At 46.4% G+C, this 17,671-nt stretch overlaps 1 protein-coding gene across 1 annotated transcript in view; it reads left to right on the top strand.

Annotated features, from left to right (window-relative positions):
- The window catches only part of MCF2L2 (MCF.2 cell line derived transforming sequence-like 2), a 410,388-nt gene that overhangs the window by 77,193 nt on the left and 315,524 nt on the right, over positions 1-17,671 (top strand). The window contains exon 3 of the mRNA XM_030216237.1: positions 799-913. Within this exon, the coding sequence (XP_030072097.1) occupies positions 799-913 (115 nt within the window). The remainder of the gene's footprint in view (positions 1-798; positions 914-17,671) is intronic.

Raw genomic sequence — 17,671 nt, 5'->3', positions numbered from 1 at the left:
ATAGATATGGATGAGCTGGAGTGTAAATTTTAAGGGGCTTCGACATTAGCTTCAGAACTTTTAGTACAGGAAGACTGCTGGGCAGACTTTTACGGTCTGTGCCCTGAGAAAGGCAGGGACAAATCAAACTCGGGTATAAAGTATCACATACCATGTAAAATGAGTTTATCTTGTTGGGCAGACTGGATGGACCGTACAGGTCTTTATCTGCCGTCATTTACTATGTTACTATGGACTCTAATCAGCTAGCAAGCTTTTTTATTAATCTCTGCTCTGTGATGGTGATGGCATCCATTGTAAATCAAAGTACTGATTGTGTGCAGACATATTTCTCTGACCTGCTTCTTTGCGTCCTCCGCATCTGATTTAGCCAATGTGTGCATGTAGTTTTCTCTGCTCTTTCTGTGTCTTCTTGTGACCACCAGAGGGCAGCACCTGCTCATTGCTTGTGAAGACTAACTCTGCATTGAATCTTTTCTGCCACTTAAGTGCTCCACCCAAAGGCTTTACAGTAGTGACTGAACATTAAGTTTCAACTTAGTGCCATCATATATAAAAGACATTTTTGTGTGTGTAATTAATGTGACTAATATTGTAATACGGTACTGTGTGGGCCATAAAACATTATTATGCTGTCCCACCATGGAAGTGACAGTTTCCCTCGGCCGCCTCTACTCCATGGTCCTTTTGGGCCCCTCCTGAACCTCCGTTTATTCAGCTGTGAACATATTTAGATCCTTGCCTATATTAACATCTTCTGCTGAGGTATCGTTTCTTCACATCTTGTTTTAATTACAGGAGGAAGAGGGAAAGATGGGGCTCCAATCATCACCTTCCCAGAATGTCCTGGCTTCAGTGAAATCCCCGATGAAGATTTTCTGAATGTGGTGACGTATTTAACAAGCATTCCCAGGTAAGACAAGTCCAGTCTGCACTTCTTGTATTATACCTTGCCATTGGAGGAGAGAAGGGGTTAAATAATCATTTATTTATTTATTTATTGGGATTTATTAACCGCCTTTATACTACTACTACTACTACTACTTATCATTTGTAAAGTGCTACGAGACATACATAGCGCTGTACACTTGAACATGAAGAGACAGTCCCTGCTCAACAGAGCTTACAATCTAATTAGGACAGACAGACAGAACAAACAAGAGATAAGGGAATATTAAAGTGAGGATGATAAAATTAGGGTTCTGAAGAAGTGAATAAGCGTTAGGAGTTAAAAGCAGCATGAAAAAGGTGGGCTTTTAGCATAGATTTGAAGACGGCCAGAGATGGAGCTTGACGTACCGGCTCAGGAAGTCTATTCCAGGCATATGGTGCAGCAAGATAAAAGGAACGGAGTCTGGAGTTAGCAGTGGAGGAGAAGGGTGCAGATAAGAGAGATTTACCCAGTGAACAGAGTTCCCGGGGAGGAATGTAGGGAGAGATGAGAGTGGAGAGGTACTGGGGAGCTGCAGAGTGAATGCACTTATAGGTCAATAAGTGGAGTTTGAACTGTATGAGGAAACGGATAGGAAGCCAGTGAAGTTACTTCAGGAGAGGGCTAATATGAGCATAACGACACTGGCAGAATATTAGTCGTGCAGCAGAATTTTGAACAGATTGAAGAGGAGAGAGATGGCTAAGTGGGAGACCTGTGAGAAGCAAGTTGCAATAGTCTAAGCGAGAGGTGATAAGAGTGCGGATGAGGGTTCTGGTAGCGTGCTCAGAAAGGAAAGGGTGAATTTTGCTGATATTATAGAGAAAGAAACGACAGGTTTTAGCAGTCTGCTGAATATGTGCAGAGAAGGAGAGGGTGGAGTCAAAGATGACCACAAAGAAGGAGACATTATGAAGACATTCACCCAAGGCGCAGGCCATTTTTCAGTGCGCCTTACGTGTCAGAAATGACAATCTCAGTAACTGCATGATAGAGATGGCAGAATTAAAGGTGAATACAACTGAATATATAAATAAGATTTGCCACTCTTTTTATATCATAAAGAACAGGCCAGTCCGCTGCTGGCTGCACCCTACCCTTACTGATTGCAGCAACTTATAGTTTTAATTGTCTCATTAAGTTTTCCTCAGGTCAAGAAACTCCATCTGGACAAAGAGAAGCAGCAGAGCAGGAATGAAAGGGGATTCTCCTGCCCTAAGAAGACTATAAATGAGGGGTCCGGGGAGAGGGGGGGTAGGTTGAGGGCGAGGCTGAAAGGAGATCCATAGGAGGACTTTTTAAAACACATTTAGCTGCCATTTTGGACAGACATTTTTTTTCTCTTTTCTTTGTTAGTTTTGTTTCTTTAAAATTAAACAAACAGGAAACAAATTAATAATGAATGGAGTGGAATGGGTAGACGCAGTGGCGTAGGAAGGGGGGGCGGTGGGGCGGTCCGCCCCGGGTGCACGCGCTGGGGGGGGGTGTCGGCTCGCTGGTTCCTTGCTCTTTCTGCCCTGGAACAGGTTACTTCCTGTTCCGGGGCAGGGAAGCAGCAGAGCCGACGCAGCTCCCAGTGATGTGCACTGGGGGCGGATCGGCCCTCGCGCCTGCCCCCCGCTGAAAGGTAGGGTGCGTTTCGGGGGGGAGCGCTTCGGAGGGGGGGGGGTGCGCCATGCCCTGCACCCGGGGGGGGGTGCGCAGCGGCAACCCGCCCCGGGAGTCAGGCACCCTCGCTATGGCACTGGGTAGACGCGAATCATTCGTTTACTCTTTCCCAAAATACTAGGACTAGGGGGCATGCGATGAAGCTACAAAGTAGTAATTTTAAAATGAATCAGAGAAAATTTATCTTCACTCAGCGTGTAATTAAACTCTGGAATTCGTTGCCAGAGAATGTGGTAAAGGCGGTTAGCTTAGCGGAGTTTAAAAAAGGTTTGGACAGCTTCCTAAAGGAAAAGTCTATAGACCATAATTAAATTGACTTGGGGAAAATCCACTGCTTATTTCTGAGATAAGCAGCATAAAATGTATTGTACGTCTTTGGGATCTTGCCAGGTACTTGTGACCTGGATTAGCCACTGTTAGAAACAGGATGCTGGGCTTGATAGACCTTCAGTCTGTCCCAGTATAGCAATACTTATGCACTTTTGTGGGTTGCCTACTGCAGTCTGAATATCGGGCCCAATGAAAATAAACCGACAAAACACAAAAATATTATTTCAATAGCCTTTCTTCCAAGCCTAGCAAAGGTTTGGAAAAAGCTCAGTGTTTCATGGGGCATGGAAACAGGTCGCAATGACCTTATCCACTCCCATTTCACTGGAAAATCAACACCTTGGACAAATGTTGTGCCAGTCCACATCCATCGCTGCTACCCTTTTGGCTCCCTCAATCATTCTAGCATTTCCTTTCATTACAACTTAAAAGGGTATCAATAGAAATCAAACAAAATAAAACATGGAAAAGAAAATAAGATGATACCTTTTTTATTGGACATAACTTAATACATTTCTTGATTAGCTTTCGAAGGTTGCCCTTCTTCCTCAGATCGGAAATAAGCAAATGTGCTAGCCGACAGTGTATATACAGTGGGGGAAATAAGTATTTGATCCCTTGCTGATTTTGTAAGTTTGCCCACTGACAAAGACATGAGCAGCCCATAATTGAAGGGTAGGTTATTGGTAACAGTGAGAGATAGCACATCACAAATTAAATCCGGAAAATCACATTGTGGAAAGTATATGAATTTATTTGCATTCTGCAGAGGGAAATAAGTATTTAATCCCTCTGGCAAACAAGACCTAATACTTGGTGGCAAAACCCTTGTTGGCAAGCACAGCGGTCAGACGTCTTCTGTAGTTGATGATGAGGTTTGCACACATGTCAGGAGGAATTTTGGTCCACTCCTCTTTGCAGATCATCTCTAAATCATTAAGAGTTCTGGGCTGTCGCTTGGCAACTCGCAGCTTCAGCTCCCTCCATAAGTTTTCAATGGGATTAAGGTCTGGTGACTGGCTAGGCCACTCCATGACCCTAATGTGCTTCTTCCTGAGCCACTCCTTTGTTGCCTTGGCTGTATGTTTTGGGTCATTGTCGTGCTGGAAGACCCAGCCACGACCCATTTTTAAGGCCCTGGCGGAGGGAAGGAGGTTGTCACTCAGAATTGTACGGTACATGGCCCCATCCATTCTCCCATTGATGCGGTGAAGTAGTCCTGTGCCCTTAGCAGAGAAACACCCCCAAAACATAACATTTCCACCTCCATGCTTGACAGTGGGGACGGTGTTCTTTGGGTCATAGGCAGCATTTCTCTTCCTCCAAACACGGCGAGTTGAGTTCATGCCAAAGAGCTCAATTTTTGTCTCATCTGACCACAGCACCTTCTCCCAATCACTCTCGGCATCATCCAGGTGTTCACTGGCAAACTTCAGACGGGCCGTCACATGTGCCTTCCGGAGCAGGGGGACCTTGCGGGCACTGCAGGATTGCAATCCGTTATGTCGTAATGTGTTACCAATGGTTTTCGTGGTGACAGTGGTCCCAGCTGCCTTGAGATCATTGACAAGTTCCCCCCTTGTAGTTGTAGGCTGATTTCTAACCTTCCTCATGATCAAGGATACCCCACGAGGTGAGATTTTGCGTGGAGCCCCAGATCTTTGTCGATTGACAGTCATTTTGTACTTCTTCCATTTTCTTACTATGGCACCAACAGTTGTCTCCTTCTCGCCCAGCGTCTTACTGATGGTTTTGTAGCCCATTCCAGCCTTGTGCAGGTGTATGATCTTGTCCCTGACATCCTTAGACAGCTCCTTGCTCTTGGCCATTTTGTAGAGGTTAGAGTCTGACTGATTCACTGAGTCTGTGGACAGGTGTCTTTCATACAGGTGACCATTGCCGACAGCTGTCTGTCATGCAGGTAACGAGTTGATTTGGAGCATCTACCTGGTCTGTAGGGGCCAGATCTCTTACTGGTTGGTGGGGGATCAAATACTTATTTCCCTCTGCAGAATGCAAATAAATTTATATACTTTCCACAATGTGATTTTCCGGATTTAATTTGTGATGTGCTATCTCTCACTGTTACCAATAACCTACCCTTCAATTATGGGCTGCTCATGTCTTTGTCAGTGGGCAAACTTACAAAATCAGCAAGGGATCAAATACTTATTTCCCCCACTGTAAGTGAAAACATTCAAGCATTACTATGACAGTAAAATAGATACCATTGGAGATTCTACATGGAATGTTGCTACTATTGGAGATTCTACATGGAATGTTGCTATTCCACTAGCAACATTCCATGTAGAAGGCTGCGCAGGCTTCTGTTTCTGTGAGTCTGACGTCCTGCACGTACGTGCAGGACGTCAGACTCACAGAAGCAGAAGCCTGCGCGGCCACATTGGTGATCCGCAAGGGCCGACTTCTACATGGAATGTTGCTAGTGGAATAGCAACATTCCATGTAGAATCTATAGAAATGAAACAAAATAAAACATGGAAAAGAAAATAAGATGATACCTTTTTTATTGGACATAACTTAATGCATTTCTTGATTAGCTTTCGAAGGTTGCCCTTCTTCCTCAGATCGGAAATAAGCAAATGTGCTAGCTGACAGTGTATGTAAGTGAAAACATTCAAGCATTACTATGACAGTAAAATAGATACCATTGGAGATTCTACATGGAATGTTGCTACTACTGGAGATTCTACATGGAATGTTGCTACTTTTGGAGATTCTACATGGAATGTTGCTACTACTGGAGATTCTACATGGAATGTTGCTACTTTTGGAGATTCTACATGGAATGTTGCTATTCCACTAGCAACATTCCATGTAGAAGGCTGCGCAGGCTTCTGTTTCTGTGAGTCTGACGTCCTGCACGTACGTGCAGGACGTCAGACTCACAGAAGCAGAAGCCTGCGCGGCCACATTGGTGATCCGCAAGGGCCGACTTCTACATGGAATGTTGCTAGTGGAATAGCAACATTCCATGTAGAATCTATAGAAATGAAACAAAATAAAACATGGAAAAGAAAATAAGATGATACCTTTTTTATTGGACATAACTTAATACATTTCTTGATTAGCTTTCGAAGGTTGCCCTTCTTCCTCAGATCGGAAATAAGCAAATGTGGTAGCAGATAGTATATATAAGAGAAACATCAAAGCATTGCTTTGACAGTCTGACAGAGTGGGAGGGTGGGGGTATGCATGAGGACATCAATTATCTATTGATAACCTTTAAGAGTGGACTAACACGGCTACCACACCTCTCCCCTTAACAGTAAAATAACACATCTCTTAATGGTAGTCCATGTTGATAACGACCCCCTTACTGTAAAGAGTTGCAGTCTCAGGTAACCAGAGCTGATATTGTGATGTCATAATGGCTCATTCCACCAATGCCTAAGAGCCAACCTCATCAGTGATGTCACAATGGCTTACTTACCTCACTTTTATTACATATAGCAGTAATCTCAATTTGTAGATTAATTTCCCCCTTAACAGTTATCAATAGAAATCAAACAAAATAAAACATGGAAAAGAAAATAAGATGATACCTTTTTTATTGGACATAACTTAATACATTTCTTGATTAGCTTTCGAAGGTTGCCCTTCTTCCTCAGATCGGAAATAAGCAAATGTGCTAGCTGACAGTGTATATAAGTGAAAACATTCAAGCATTACTATGACAGTCTGACAGGGTGGGAGGATGGGGGTGGGGCAACCTTCGAAAGCTAATCAAGAAATGTATTAAGTTATGTCCAATAAAAAAGGTATCATCTTATTTTCTTTTCCATGTTTTATTTTGTTTGATTTCTATTGATAACCTTAAGAGTGGACTAACACGGCTACCACACTCCTCAACTTAAAAGGGAAAACTTTGCTTCGCATTACTCGAAACTGATTAGACAGAAAATTCAGTTTGTGGTTTCTCAAGGCCTTTACTACATACATCCTGCACCTTGCTGTGTGGAAATGGAGTGTCAGCATACCTTGCACTGATTGCATCAAAAACCTGATGAGTCTGACAAACTTTTGCAAGTTGATGGTTTTCCCAACACCCCAGTAACAGTTATTTCCAAACCTTTGCAGAGATGTGTCTGTGTGCACTGCAAGATGACCCTGTGTTGCAGCACGGCACATAGGTCCATGGGGCCTTACTGGAATGTAGCCAGTCACAACTGACTTTTTAGCTACTATTTATTTAGTTTATTTAGTTACATTTGTACCCCGCGCTTTCCCACTCATGGCAGGCTCAATGCGGCTTACATGGGGCAATGGAGGGTTAAGTGACTTGCCCAGAGTCACAAGGAGCTGCCTGTGCCTGAAGTGGGAATCGAACTCAGTTCCCCAGGACCAAAGTCCACCACCCTAACCACTAGGTCACTCCTCCACTGTTGCTGCTATTTGGGATTCTACATGGAATGTTGCTATTCCACTAGCAACATTCCATGTAGAAGTCGGCCCTTGCAGATCACCAATGTGGCCGCGCAGGCTTCTGCTTCTGTGAGTCTGACGTCCTGCACGTACGTGCAGGACGTCAGACTCACAGAAACAGAAGCCTGCGCAGCCTTCTACATGGAATGTTGCTAGTGGAATAGCAACATTCCATGTAGAAACTCCAATAGTAGCAACATTCCATGTAGAATGTCCAATAGTAGCAACATTCCATGTAGAATCTCCAATAGTATCTATTTTATTTTTGTTACATTTGTACCCTGCGCTTTCCCACTCATGGCAGGCTCAATGCGGCTTTCATGGGGCAATGGAGGGTTAAGTGACTTGCCCAGAGTCACAAGGCGCTGCCTGTGCCTGAAGTGGGAATCGAACCCAGTTCCCCAGGACCAGAGTCCACCACTCTAACCACTAGGCCACTCCTCCACTAGCCTGGTTTGCTTTTCTGAGGAGTTGGATCTGCCGGCTGCAACCTGGTTTCCCATGGCCTGAAGTGTGGATGGATGAGGATCAGTACTGCAGTGCCCTAAGCCAGACAGAAGCTTCAAAATGTCATGTGCGGATAGTAAATCTAGCCCTGAATTTGCTGCCATCGTATTAATCTGGGTTATTTAGATGGCAATTTTATAAACTGGCATGTAGAAGTACATACCACTTACCTGTGTTAAAGACGTCATGAATTGATAGTTTGGTACCTGTGTGCAGTAGAGAATTGCACGCGGACAGAAATCGAACCCTGCTTTGCTCATCCCCACTGGAGGCTAGCCCGTGCCCACCTTTCACCTTAATGAAAACCACAAAAAGGGCGGAAGATGAACCAAAACAGACCAGAGAAGGACCATAGGGAGTAAGAGCACCAGAAAACTTTTATTGGGACCCTACACGGTCCGTGTTTCGGCCAACAGGCCTTCCTCAGGGGTCCTGAATCTGACGTTTACAGATGCACCTCCGATATACTTACTAGCATATACGCCTATGCCCGCTACCAGACAGCACCAGCGTATTTTGCTTTTCGTTTCATGAGTATCTCGGAGGTGCATCTGTAAACGTCAGATTCAGGACCCCTGAGGAAGGCCTGTTGGCCGAAACACGGACCGTGTAGGGTCCCAATAAAAATTTTTCTTGTGCTCTTACTCCCTATGGTCCTTCTCTGGTCTGTTTTGGTTCATCTTCCGCCCTTTTTGTGGTTTTCATTTTACTTTACGGGAGATTTGGACCTTCTTTTTGTTGGTTTGGGGGGTCACCTTTCATCTTACCCATCCCCGCAAGAATTTAATGGTACCTAAAAAAAAAAATTCTGGTTGGCTCTCAGAGTATCTCTCTGGGTACGAGCCGCAGCATTGCAGGCAAGGAAGGAATGGAATTTGGAACTTGGAACATTCTGGTCACCACATTCTCATGCCAGTAGGTCAGGTGACTTCTGATACTTGTGCCTGTGTCAGAGCTGAGGCCTGCACATCAGCCCGGGTGCAGAGAGGGTTAATGGAAGACTTTCTGCATTTGTGCTGTTAAAGCAAAGAGGAGGAAGAGGCAGCAGCATTCAAAGAACTTGGTACTTGGTAGGTGAGAGGCTGGCCCAGGTGCACCTTACACTTTCACAGGAACCTAACAGGAACTGTTTCCGTCCCCATGGGAACACCACAGGAACTGCTTCCGTCCCCATGGGAACCCTGCAGAACTGCTTTCTTCCTCACAGGAACCCCGCAGCCCCGAAGGGGATTCCCACAGATTCCGCAGGATTCCCGCAAACCACGTTCCCTTGCAGGTCTCTAATGTGCAGTAGGCGCTATTCACCACAATGTCTAGAAAAACAGGACCCCTTGAATGGATTTAAAAATACCTTGCAATTGTTTAAACATTTAGTATAACCTTTGAAAATACCTTAGTATAATGGGTTTTCTTTCGTAGTTAATTCATAATTTGTGCTCAAAGTGGCTTCCTTCAACCTTGACACATTCATGAAGTCTTCAACGCCACTGAGCTCTTAGCTCAATGAATTCTTGGATTTCATTAATTAAGTGCTCAACTTTTTTGTGAATTTGAAGTGCAGGGAGATACTCAGAAATGTTACGAATTTCAGGCAGCAGATTCTGCTGCATTAGGACGCCTTCGAGTTATTTGGACAAATGTTGGGGCTCCCATTTTTTCTGGACAGTGGTATGTCAAGGGCGGGGTGGTGGGTGCGGTCCACCCCAGGTGCAGGCAACAAGCGGGTGCACTGAGCAGTCGCACGGCTTTTGGCTGTGCCGGTCTTCTGCCTCGGAACAGGAAGTTGAAGTCAGAGTGGTAGGGGACCGACAGAGCCTACAGCTGCGTAACTGCTCGATGCACCCCATTGCTTGGAGGAGGGAGGGAGGGAGGGTGGAGGGGGGTGACACACCTGGAGGAGGGAGTGGTCTGCCTTGGGTGGCAATCAAGCTACGTACACCACTGGTATTTTATTTATTTATTTACATAAAGGAATCCTGTTCAGAAGGAATGGATCCTCAGGAGCTTAGCCGAGATTGGGTGGCAGAGCCGGTGGTGGGAGGCGGGGCTGGTGGTTGGGAGGCAGGGATAGTGCTGGGCAGACTTATACGGTCTGTGCCAGAACCGGTGGTTGGGAGGCAGGGATAGTGCTGGGCAGACTTATACGGTCTGTGCCAGAACCGGTGGTTGGGAGGCAGGGATAGTGCTGGGCAGACTTATACAGTCTGTCCCGGGGCTGGTTTTTGGGAGGCGGGGATAATGTTGGGCAGACTTATACGGTCTGTGCCAGAGCCGGTGGTGGGAGGCGGGGCTGGTGGTTGGGAGGCGGGGATAGTGCTGGGCAGACTTATACGGTCTGTGCCAGAACCGGTGGTTGGGAGGCAGGGATAGTGCTGGGCAGACTTATACAGTCTGTCCCGGGGCTGGTTTTTGGGAGGCGGGGATAATGTTGGGCAGACTTATATGGTCTGTGCCAGAGCCGGTGGTGGGAGGCGGGGCTGGTGGTTGGGAGGCGGGGATAGTGCTGAGCAGACTTATACGGTCTGGGCCCTGAAAAGGACAGGTACAAATCAAAGTAGGGTATACACAAAAAGTAGCACATATGAGTTTATCTTGTTGGGCAGACTGGATGGACCGTGCAGGTCTTTTTCTGCCATCATCTACTATGTTACTATGTTTGTATCCCACATTTTCTCACCTCTTTGCAGGCTCAATGTGGCTTACATTATGCCATTATTGCGATCGCCATTTCCGGAAGGAGAAATACGGAATATTATTGCATTTAAAGTACGGAAGATATAAAATGAATTAGAAGTAAATAAATATACAGATCATTTTTCAGGTATAAGAGGACAAGGGTAATGTGTAACATTCAATAATGACATTGCGATTATAGTAAACAAATAGAAAGAGATCAATGATAACTTGTTCTGGTAAAAAAGTTTAAAGTATAAAAAATACTTATAAAAGTATAAAACAGCACCCAAGTGCCATATCCCCTAACTGCAAAGGGGCATACACAGAGGCGTATCTGGACTTCAGCGGTAGGGGGGGCAGAGCCGAGGTAAGGGGGCACATTTTTTCCCCTCCCCGGCGCCACTGACCCCCCCCCCCCCGCCGTCATCGCCAACACCCCTCCGTTGCCAGCACCACCTCCAACAAGTTTGACCCCCCCCCTCGACCCGCCCGCCATCCGTCGCCGTCTGTACCTTTGCTGGCGGGGGACCCAACCCCCGCCAGTCAAAGTCTTCTTCCTGCGTTTGGTTTCTTCTGAGTCTGACGTCCTGCAGGACTCGCAGAAACAGATCGAAGCCTTGCGATCTGCAGGACGTCAGACTCAGAAACAAAACGAAGGAAGAAGACTTCGGCTGGTGTGGGTTGGGGTCCCCCGCCAGCAAAGGTACAGACAGCAACGGGGTTGGCGGGGGGTTGAGAGGGGCGTCGGCAGGGGGTCCTGGGCCAAATTTACGGGGGCCCAGGCCCCCGTGGCCCCATAGCACCTACACCCCTGGTAGAGCATGAGTGGGCCATGGGCATGTCTCCCAGATACACATATAGTTTATAGAGTACGATAAATTAAGTGGGTCACTTGGCACACTTAGACGCACGAAATTATGGCTGCAGCAATGCCAACTTCTGCTTGCATTGTATTATGGAATCTTGGCACCAAGATGTGGGTATAGCATTGGCACTAAGCACGTGGCATTGGGGAGCCTAGACCGAGGTACCAATTTGAAGAAAAAACACCTTAGTGCAGGTCCCATTTTATTAAGTGAAACCTATTTACCAGTAACGCACGCTAACAGAATTAGTGCAGTTGAATCCGGCAATACAGCTTGGTAAATCTAGCCCTAGGCTTTAAATATTAGCTTGAAAACTAGGAACTTACTGAATTATCTACAGTTGTTTCTCAGTACTGTGGTTTGATCTCGTTAGATTGTTGTTAAGCCCAGATTTTAACAGGCACTAATATGAAATTGTACTGTCAGACTGCAGTTCTAGTAAGACGAAGAGTGTCCCTCCACATTCAGCTCTTCACTTCCATCTTGCAGAATTAAAGCACACAGTTCTTGAGTGATGAGTTATAAACCTGTCCGTTTGACTGCCGGGGGGATTCAGTGAATTATTTTTAAGACCGTTTCTTTTTTTCTTCCTCTCCTGTTCCTTTGAGCTTCCAACCCGGTCAGAACTAGCTTCTGCTGGACTCTTTACGCTAAGCCTTCATTTACAACTATACCACACCCTTGTCATAACGCACACTGTTATAACGTGAATCCGGTTACAACACGGTAGTAAGTATGTGTCCCGGAACTTTCGTACCTTTTGCTAGATTATACTGTACAAACCTAGTATAAAATACTCACATGGTTGATGCGCCCTTCCAGCTTACATGGTTGATGTGCCCATTTGGCTCACATGATTGAAACGTCTTTCCAGCTTTCATGGTTGATCTGCACTTTTGGCTCCCATGGTTGATGTGCCCATCCGGATCACATGGTCAATGCGCCCATTTGGCTCATATGGTTGATGTGTCTTTCCAGCTTTCATGGTTGATCCGCACTTTTGGCTCCCATGGTCGATGTGCCCATCCGGATCACACAGTCGATGTGCCCATCTGGCTCACATGGTTGATGTGTCTTTTCAGCTTTCATGGTTGATCCGCACTTTTGGCTCACTTGGTCGATGCGCCCATCCGGCTCACTTGGTTGATGCGCCCATCCGGCTCACATGGTTGATGTGTCTTTCCAGCTTTCATGGTTGATCCACACTTCTGGCTCCCATGGTCGATGTGCCTATCCGGCTCACATGATCGATGCACCCATCCAGCTCACATGGTTGATGAGTCTTTCCAGCTCACATGATTGATGCCTACTTTCAGCTCACATGATCGATGTGCCCATCCAGCTTACATGGTTGAAGTGCCCTTCTGGCTTACATGGGTGATGCGCATGGTTCCAGCTTACACAGTTGATTCGCACTTCCGGCTCATATGGTTGATGCACTCATAGCTCATGAAAATGGCGAGCAGTTCGTTGAAGTGAAAATCGAATACATTGGAAGAGAATCTAAGAGTAATACAGCACATTGATAATGATGAAACACAAGCAAACATCTCCAAAGACATCATTATTGCAGAATCAACTTTGCGCGGATGGTTGAAAAATCGGCCAAAATCGGTTACCTGCACGAAATCTATGAAGAATGTGGTCTCAAGTGAAAATGTTCACGGTTGGTACAAGATGTGGGCTTGGATTTTGCACTGTTCACGTATTGTAAATTTGATCATCATGTATTGTAAGTTTGATTTGTGTTCATAAAAAGGATTTTATTTGACTTGCATTGCCATTGTACATTTGATTTGCATTCATTAAAATTATTTTTAAAAAACTAAATAAAATTCAGCCTTTATTTGATCATGTATTGGCAAGCTAACATGCGTACATACAGTGGGGGAAATAAGTATTTGATCCCTTGCTGATTTTGTAAGTTTGCCCACTGACAAAGACATGAGCAGCCCATAATTGAAGGGTAGGTTATTGGTAACAGTGAGAGATAGCACATCACAAATTAAATCCGGAAAATCACATTGTGGAAAGTATATGAATTTATTTGCATTCTGCAGAGGGAAATAAGTATTTAATCCCTCTGGCAAACAAGACCTAATACTTGGTGGCAAAACCCTTGTTGGCAAGCACAGCGGTCAGACGTCTTCTGTAGTTGATGATGAGGTTTGCACACATGTCAGGAGGAATTTTGGTCCACTCCTCTTTGCAGATCATCTCTAAATCATTAAGAGTTCTGGGCTGTCGCTTGGCAACTCGCAGCTTCAGCTCCCTCCATAAGTTTTCAATGGGATTAAGGTCTGGTGACTGGCTAGGCCACTCCATGACCCTACTACTACTACTATTTAGCATTTCTATAGCGCTACAAGGCATACGCAGCGCTGTACAAACATAGAAGAAAGACAGTCCCTGCTCAAAGAGCTTACAATCTAATAGACAAAAAATAAATAAAGTAAGCAAATCAAATCAATTAATGTGAACGGGAAGGAAGAGAGGAGGGTAGGTGGAGGCGAGTGGTTACAAGTGGTTACGAGTCAAAAGCAATGTTAAAGAGGTGGGTTTTCAGTCTAGATTTAAAGGTGGCCAAGGATGGGGCAAGACGTAGGGGCTCAGGAAGTTTATTCCAGGCGTAGGGTGCAGCGAGATAGAAGGCGCGAAGTCTGGAGTTGGCAGTAGTGGAGAAGGGAACAGATAAGAAGGATTTATCCATGGAGCGGAGTGCACGGGAAGGGGTGTAGGGAAGGACGAGTGTGGAGAGATACTGGGGAGCAGCAGAGTGAATACATTTATAGGTTAGTAGAAGAAGTTTGAACAGGATGCGAAAACGGATAGGGAGCCAGTGAAGGGTCTTGAGGAGAGGGGTAGTATGAGTAAAGCGACCCTGGCGGAAGATGAGACGGGCAGCAGAGTTTTGAACCGACTGGAGAGGGGAGAGGTGACTAAGTGGGAGGCCAGCAAGAAGCAGATTGCAGTAGTCTAAACGAGAGGTGACAAGGGTGTGGATGAGGGTTTTGGTAGAGTGCTCGGAAAGAAAGGGGCGGATTTTACGGATGTTGTAAAGAAAGAAACGACAGGTCTTGGCGGTCTGCTGGATATGAGCAGAGAAGGAGAGAGAAGAGTCAAAGATGACCCCAAGGTTTCGAGCTGAGGAGACAGGGAGAATGAGAGAGCCATCAACAGAAATAGAAAACGGGGGGAGCGGGGAGGTGGGTTTGGGGGGGGGAAATGAGAAGCTCGGTTTTGGTCATATTTAATTTCAGGTGGCGTTGAGACATCCAGGCAGCAATGTCAGACAAGCACGCTGAAACTTTGGTTTGGATGCAAGGTGAGATATCAGGGGTAGAAAGGTAGATTTGGGAGTCATCAGCATAGAGGTGGTAGGAAAAGCCATGGGATGAGATTAATGAACCAAGGGAAGAAGTGTAGATAGAAAAGAGGAGGGGACCAAGAACAGAACCCTGAGGTACACCGACAGGCAGAGGGATAGAAGTAGAAGAGGATCCACCAGAGTGAACACTAAAGGTGCGGAGGGAGAGGTAGGAAGAGAACCAGGAAAGGACAGAGCCCTGGAATCCAAGTGAGGACAGGGTATCGAGAAGTATGCTGTGATCGATAGTGTCAAAAGCAGCGGAAAGATCAAGAAGAATGAGGATGGAATATTGACCTCTGGATTTAGCCAGTAATAGGTCATTGGAGACTTTAGTAAGCGCAGTTTCGGTTGAGTGGAGAGGGCGAAAACCAGATTGTAATGGGTCAAGAATAGCATGTGAGGAGAGAAAATCAAGGCAGCGGCGGTGAACAGCACGCTCAAGTAATTTGGAGAGAAAAGGAAGGAGGGAGATGGGTCGGTAATTAGAGGGACAAGTAGGGTCAAGTGAAGGCTTCTTAAGGAGAGGTGTGACCACAGCATGTTTAAAGGAAGCAGGGACAGTCGCAGTGGAAAGTGAGAGGTTGAGAATGTGACAGATAAAAGGAATAAGAGTAGGAGAGATGGCATTAAGAAGGTGGGTGGGAATGGGATCAGAGGAACAGGTGGTACATTTTGAGGAAGAAAGGAGAAGTGTAGTTTCCTCAATAGTAACTTCAGGAAAGGAGGAAAGGGAATGAGGGGAAGGAGAGAGAGGGGAACGGACTAGTGGAGGGAGAGCTGGTGAGGTAGAGAAAGCAAGGTTTATCTTTTGAACCTTGTTGTGAAAGAATTCAGCAAGGGTCTGAGGAGATAATGAAGGGGGAGTTGGGGGAGGGGGCACCTTGAGGAGAGAGTTCAATGTGGTGAAGAGAAGTCGAGGATTAGAGCCAAGAGAGTTGGTCAGTTGGATATAATAATCCTGTTTGGCACGTAAAAGAGCAGATTGGAAGGAGGTCAGCATGAACTTAAAGTGTAAGAAATCAGCAAGGGCCCGAGATTTCCGCCAGAGGCGTTCGGCGGAGCGGGTACAGGAACGTAGGTAGCGGATATTAGAAGTCAGCCAAGGTTGGGGTTTTGTACGCCTTACAGGGCGGGTCATCAAAGGTGCAAGAGTGTCTAAGGCAGAGGATAGAGTATTGTTGTAAGAAGAAACAGCCTCGTTGACAGACGTGGATGGTGCCACAGTAGAGAGGAGGTTTGAAACATGGGAGGATAGAGATGAAGGGTCAATGTCGTGAAGATTCCTAGATAAATTAGATAGGATAGGACGGGACTGGGAGGGAGGAGATTTAAGTGTGAAAGTTATAAGATGGTGATCAGAGAGGGGAAGATCGGAGGCAAGGAAACTAGAGGGTGAACAGTTGGAGGAGAAGATGAGATCAAGACAGTGACCATTTTGATGAGTGGGGGAGGTGGAGCATAGTTGGAGATTAAAGGACGACGTTAAAGCGAGTAACTTGGAAATATAAGAGTTGGAAGGATCATTAGCAGGAATATTAAAGTCACCAAGGATGAGAGAGGGGGAGGAAGGATCATGGAAGAAGGCAAGCCAGGCATCAAAGTCACTGAGAAAGGATGAAAGGGACTTATCAGGGGGACGATAAATGACCGCTATTCGAAGAGGCAGAGGAGAGAAAAGGCGGATAGAGTGGACTTCAAAGGAGGAAAAACAGTGAGATTGAGGTGGAAGAAGGGGTTGAAATCTGGAGGAGGGAGAGAGAAGTAGTCCAACACCGCCCCCACGGCCAGCAGGGCGAGGAGTATGTGAAAATAGATAACCGCCATGGCACAGGGCTGCGACTGAAGCAGAGTCATCAGGGCAGAGCCAGGTTTCTGTTATGGCGAGCAGATGGAGGTGACGCGAGATAAAGAGGTCCTGGATATAGGGGAGTTTGTTACAGATAGAGCGGGCATTCCATAGGGCGCAAGAGAAGGGCAGAGAAGAGGAGGGGAGTAGAGGAATAGAGATGAGGTTAGAGAGGTCACGGTGAGATCTGTAGAGTTTGGATAATAGTTGGTGAGGAGGACCAGGATTGGGATTGATGTCACCAGCTGAGAGTAAGAGAAGGAGTAAAAGAGAGCGGAGGAGAGTAGGAGAGGTGTGGCCACGAAGGCGTCGAAGGCGAGAGGTATTTAGGTGGAATGGGGAAGGCAAAATGGAGGGAAGAAAGAGACGGAGATTAAAAGCCAAGAGGGAGGAAGAGGGTAGGAGAGAAGGTGAGGTGATGAAGTCAATGGATGGGAAGTGAGTTCCTGTAGCGGAGAGAGGTAGGGGGTGAGGGAAAAGATTAGGAAGGGACAGAGCTAGGAAGAGAATGTGAATAGGGGCCATAAATGATTAAGGTACTTTAGCAACTGGAAAAAGATTAGATACAAAGAGAAAAATGCCCCGCGCGCCGTTAGGCGCGCGGCACCTAGAGCGGAGGCCCTGAGTGGATCGGGGTGGACCTGGGTGTCACCCCGGAGAAGGCTGTAAGGATATGCAGATGAGCTGCAAGTCCTCCACAGCACCTGAAAGGCAGCCGGTGGTAGAGGTGGGTACCTCTCAGCTGAGGAAAGGCTTACCAGGGGTTAGGCCGAAGCCAGCATTCCTCCCCCTGAGGGTCGCCTGATCCTAGCCAAAAAGCACCTGGGGAACTCTGGGCACTTGGAGAGAAGGCCCTGGGAAGATCGGGGTGGAACTGGAGTCACCCCGGATACAGCTATGAGGAAATGCAGAAGGGCTGCAAGTCCTCCACAGCACCTGGTGGGAGCGCTGGGCACCTAGAGCGGAGGCCCTGAGTGGATCGGGGTGGACCTGGGTGTCACCCCGGAGAAGGCTGTAAGGATATGCAGATG

This window comes from Microcaecilia unicolor, chromosome 10 (assembly GCF_901765095.1).
Source record: "Microcaecilia unicolor chromosome 10, aMicUni1.1, whole genome shotgun sequence".
In the NCBI taxonomy this organism is placed as follows: domain Eukaryota; kingdom Metazoa; phylum Chordata; class Amphibia; order Gymnophiona; family Siphonopidae; genus Microcaecilia; species Microcaecilia unicolor.
Note: the sequence above shows the minus strand (reverse complement) of the source record. Positions and strands in the feature narration are given on the sequence as shown.